The sequence below is a fragment of the Galeopterus variegatus genome, unplaced genomic scaffold, assembly GCF_000696425.1.
Source record: "Galeopterus variegatus unplaced genomic scaffold, G_variegatus-3.0.2 Scaffold10136, whole genome shotgun sequence".
NCBI lineage: Eukaryota > Metazoa > Chordata > Mammalia > Dermoptera > Cynocephalidae > Galeopterus > Galeopterus variegatus.
Window position 1 is genome coordinate 41,023 of NW_007736247.1, and position 5,045 is coordinate 46,067.

The following is a 5,045-nucleotide window of genomic DNA, read 5'->3' on the forward strand; positions in this document are numbered from 1 at the left end:
AAAGGTATGGGCTTCAATGACATTGTCAAGTGAAAGAGAACAAAGAAGGGGAAAAGAGCCAGGCCTTAGGAAGGTCAATATTTAATGGCCAGAAAGGAAGATGGGTTGACAAAAGAGAATGACAAGATAAAAGGAGAACCAGGAGAATGGGAATTGATTGGCCGACGATGCTGAGAACAGCTAACAGGGCAAGCAAAATGAGACCTGAAACATGCACACCGTGGGTTGAATTGTGTCCCAAGTTTCATGTATTAGAAACACAGTCCCCACTGTGACTGTTAAGAGGGAGGGGAATCCTATTATGGTAACTGAAAGGTGGATTGTGAGGACTGTCCCCTCCTGAATGGACTGATCCATTCTTGGAATAATGGGGGTGGTTCTGAGGCTTTAAAAGGAGAGCACGTGAGAGTTTCTCTCTCTCTCCGCTCCACCATTTCTGCCATTTTGCCTGGGTCACCGTCACCAATACTTTCACTTCATCAGATGTGTTCCCTGCACTTTGGACTTCCCAACCTCCAAAACTATAAGCAATAAGTTTTGTTTTCTTTATAATTAAAAAAAAGAGAGAGAGAGAAAGAAATGTACATTGGATGTTGTACAAACACAGGTCACAGGTCAATGGAGACTGAAGTGGGTCAATAACATACGAGGGGAGAAAATGGGGACGGAGTTTGAATTTTTTAGGGAAGTTCCCAAACGGGAAGGAAAAGGCAAGCAACTGAAGAAGTGGGGTTACGGAGGTCCTTCTTTTTTAAATGGGTGAGAAATGAGCATGTGTGAGCATCTATGGGAGGGATCCAGCTAAAAGGCGGAATACAAATAAAAGATGGGATCCTCGGTCATGTAAAGCTCCAGGGAAGGTGCAGGAGACCCCAAATCCCCCAGGGTGGAGGGACTGGCCTTGGAGAGGAGGGAACAAGACAAGGGAAGGCGTGGAGGCCGATGGCTTGAAGGGAGGCCCATGGCTGGAGGGGAGGCCCCAGCTGGTGGCTGCTGTATTTTCTGTTAAGGTAAGCGTGAGGTCATTTGCTGAAAGTGGAGGAGTGGGATCTGAGATGGGGGAGAAGAGATCTGAAAGTCCCCGTGGAGCTTGAGGTGGGGAGCTCTTAGGAAGCGCTGAGACNTCCCCACACTCCTCGCTGAGTGTGCTGCTCGCAGGGCGTTTTATGCTCACGTTTCACGACGCAGTAAGTTGAAGGGAAGGCCTGTGTGTTCCACTCTTAGCTGACTGCTATAGAGGTAAGTGATTTTCAAATGGGAAAAACACAGTAGTGATGCAAACATGACCCACAAGTGTGGTATTTCAGTAGTGCCCCTGCAGACAGTCTTCAGTAGGCAACCTCCACGGTTAACAGGCACATACTTAGCTTGTACAAGGAGAGTACTAATTTCATTGGGTAAAACTAAATTAGTGATGTATGAAAACCTTTCCATATCCTGGACATAAAACATAAACAGAGACTAGCACACCCCCGCCCGCCCCATTTTAAAACTTTCTTAGGACTTGGCAGAAGCACAGAAACTGTCAGAAGTGTGAGGAACCTGCCACATCCCACCAAACCAGGGCCTTTTGGTAGAGTATTCTGGATACATAGCTGCGCTGAGACACTGAGGCAGACAGACGCACCTAGGAAAACCCAGACGTTCCTCGGATCCTGAGACAGCTGGTAAGCACCCAGGCCTGCTAAGCCCCCGAAGAGGAGCCCGGCAGCCAAGGATGGCATGCTACCTAGAGGGAAGCAAACACAGGCCTGCGCTGTAAGGTCGGACACTTGACTCCCCTCCCTACACAGGAACACAGCACACGGAACTTTTCTCAGCATGGTTCATAACCAAGGCTTTCGCAAACAGGAAAATGTTGGGGGGAGTTTGCTATCTTACCAGAGAAGCCAGGGTCTCCCCACCCCATTCCCCTCTCCTCTAACAGGCAGGACTTTTCCATCTGAGGAGGGAAAAGGGCACTTCCATCTAAGAAGAGAAAAGATCTTCCATCCTTAAACCAGGCCTGATCAACCAAAGGCTGGAATTGTGTATGTGCAGGACTTCATGTAAATCACAAAAGGAAAGGGAAACAGGGCCAGTCAGTTTTAAAAAATTGGAGAATAAGAATTGTGGTGTGTGCATGTTGGAGTGGGGATGCAGATAAGGATGGGGGTGGAGGAGGTAGAAACAACACATTCACTGACACGCTCTACCTAGTTTAATGAGGAGACTTCAAAATACGAGTATGTGAAGATCAGAGGTTTCCTCCTACTTGAAGAGCCCAGAGATGGCACTTTAGGGTCCAGGCTAATATACGGCAGTCAATGATAATAACTTACTACCACCCCCGCCTATCGTTAGATAAAGAGGCAAAAACAAGTGACCGGACAAGAAGCCTGGCTTGGCTCGACCAGATAACCACACGTGAGTGCAGGAGAAGCTACGGGACTGACAACCAACCCTGCGCTCAAGCTGGATGGCCTATGGCAAACTTGACTCAAGCGGGACTGCTCTTTGGGGACCCTGAGGACTCTCTCCAAGAGGCTAAGTACCTACAAAACCTTACCTGCTTTTGCATAGCCAATGATCCCACCAGAAGCAATCAGTGCTGCACAGCTAAGGCCACACCAATGTAAAGGCACTCTGAAAAGGCAAGAGCGAGAATCAGTGCCAGTCACGGTTTAAAAGCAAACCACATAATCATAGGATGGGATAAAAGGTCACCATTCCAGACATATCCTATCACCCTACAAATGAAAAGGAAGCCTACGGAGGCTGGATGACTAGTCAGTGGCAGGGCTGGAACGCACACCCAAGTCCCCAGTGGCCTGTCCAGTGTTCCTCCCACACCCCATGCTGCCCGAGGCAGTTTCCTCTCAAAGCTCTTTTCAGCTGGGGAAAGGAACTCTGGATTTGAGAAGCTCCTGGCTACTCCGTTCCCATTTACTGTGCACTTACAGTGAGCCGCTGTCCTTCTGCCTTGCTCTCTTCCCACTGTCCAGACAGGAGACTACACCAGGCCTGCACCTGCCGCTGGATCAAAGGTGGTTAAAAGCACAGCTCTCGAACAGTAAGAAAGAAGTGGGTCCGAGTTCCAGCTCTAGCCCTTAGTAGCTAAGAAGTAACCGGCAAGCTACCCACCCTCTCTAAACCCCGGTTTCCTTCACTGCACCATGACAACCATGGTACCATTTTCCTGGGGCTGTTGTCAGCATTCAAGTGTGCTAATATGTGAAAGTGCTCGGCCCGTGGTAAGTACTGAACAGATACCAACCATTTTTGTAACGCCCTCAATTCTAGTAACAAAGGTCCACGGGAAACTGAGCAAGATTCAAGGACCAGCTCTGGAGAGGCGACTATTAACCCTTTCACCGGTTAACCAAGTTATTACTACATCGGAAAGCAAATACTCCCGTCCCTTTAAATCAACGATTTTAGTGTCTCTTCAGGGCGGAGTAGAGGTGCTGCTTTCCCCCCTGCTCCAAGAATGAAATTATTAAAATACTCCACGTTTGTGAACCTTTAGAACTTTCTGCATCCAAATCACAGTTGGACTGGGAAAGGGGGAGGGGAGGACAAAGTACTACACGAAACACCCTAGTTGTCGTTGCACGTGACACCGCACCCTTGGAAAAGTAACTGTTTTCTTTAAAAACACATGTTGTATCAGGGAGTCCAACAAGATTGAAAGTAACGCACGCCCCTTTCGCTCTGTTTAACGAATTAAGTTTCCAAAAAAACTGGGGGTGGGCGAGGGCCTTGGAGCCGTGCCCAGGGGCGTGCATTCGGAGCGGCACTTACCTTGTGCTTCAAGACACGGAGCAATGAAACCTCCAGGACACAAGTCAGCACCGCGCTCCGCGGCTAAGCACCCGCCTCCGGAGCGCAGGGTTCCCGCGGGATTCAAACCCACTCCACGGAACGCGGACAACGAGCGGCGACGAAAGCACCGGCGACGCGGCCCGACGCCCCGCCCGGATCGGGGGACGCAAAGCAGGCGGCAGAGAAGCCTCCAAGTAACTCGGAAAAGGCAAAACTGACGACACTTCCCAGGTACCGGAGCCGCTCTCCCCAACGTCTGCGCAGATGGACAGGCGGGTCAGACCCCGGGCCGGGTTCAAGGTCTCGCCGAAACTGCGGCGCGCGCGGCGCCCCGGGNTTGGCTCGACCAGATAACCACACGTGAGTGCAGGAGAAGCTACGGGACTGACAACCAACCCCGCGCTCAAGCTGGAAGGCCTATGGCAAACGACTCAAGTGGGACTGCTCTTTGGGGACCCTGAGGACTCTCTCCAAGAGGCTAAGTACCTACAAAACCTTACGTGCTTTTGCATAGCCAATGATCCCACCAGAAGCAATCAGTGCTGCACAGCTAAAGCCAAACCAATGTAAAGGCACTCTGGAAAGGCAAGGGTGAGAAATCAGTGCCAATCATGGTTTAAAAGCAAACCACATAATCATAGGATGGGATAAAAGGTCATCATTCCAGACATATCCTATCAGCCTACAAATGAAAACAAAGTCTACAGAGGCTGGATGACTAGTCAGTGCCAGGGCTGGAATGCAAACCCAAGTCCCCAGCGGCCTGTCCAGTGTTCCTCCCACACCCCGTGCCTCTCAAAGCTCTTTTCAGCTGGGGAAAGGAATTCTGGATCTGAGAAGCTCCTGGCTACTCCATTCCCATTTACTGTGCACTTACAGTGAGCCAGTGTCCTTCTGCGTTGCTCTCTTCCCACTGTCCAGACAGGAGACCACACCAGGCCTGCACCTGCAGCTGGATCAAAGGTGGTTAAAAGCACAGCTCTCGAGGAGGAGTCTGGGAAAAAAAGACGCACCCTCCGGGAGGCCCCATCATGTGCACACAGAGAGGGGAAACGCCCAGATGGCGAGGCGGAGACTTACAGATCTCACACACCCTGTTGGGCCGGCAGGACGGGATCCAGCTGCCAGGGCCAGAACTCAAGGATCAGGGAGAACTCCCAGAGCTGACCAGAGAGGAAACTTCTCGGTAAGGCCCAAGTCCCGAGGCAAACACACATATAGAACACTAAGGGCCATCTGAG

The 5,045-nt window shown here is 50.7% G+C and overlaps 1 protein-coding gene across 1 annotated transcript in view; it reads right to left on the bottom strand.

Annotated features, from left to right (window-relative positions):
• LOC103609818 (transmembrane protein 14C-like) overlaps positions 1 to 5,045 on the bottom strand; it is a gene marked incomplete at its 5' end in the record, with an annotated part of 11,516 nt that overhangs the window by 4,205 nt on the left and 2,266 nt on the right. The window contains 3 exon segments of the mRNA XM_008594099.1: positions 1,628 to 1,729; positions 4,305 to 4,381; positions 4,682 to 4,750. Of these exon segments, the coding sequence (XP_008592321.1) occupies positions 1,628 to 1,729; positions 4,305 to 4,381; positions 4,682 to 4,750 (248 nt within the window).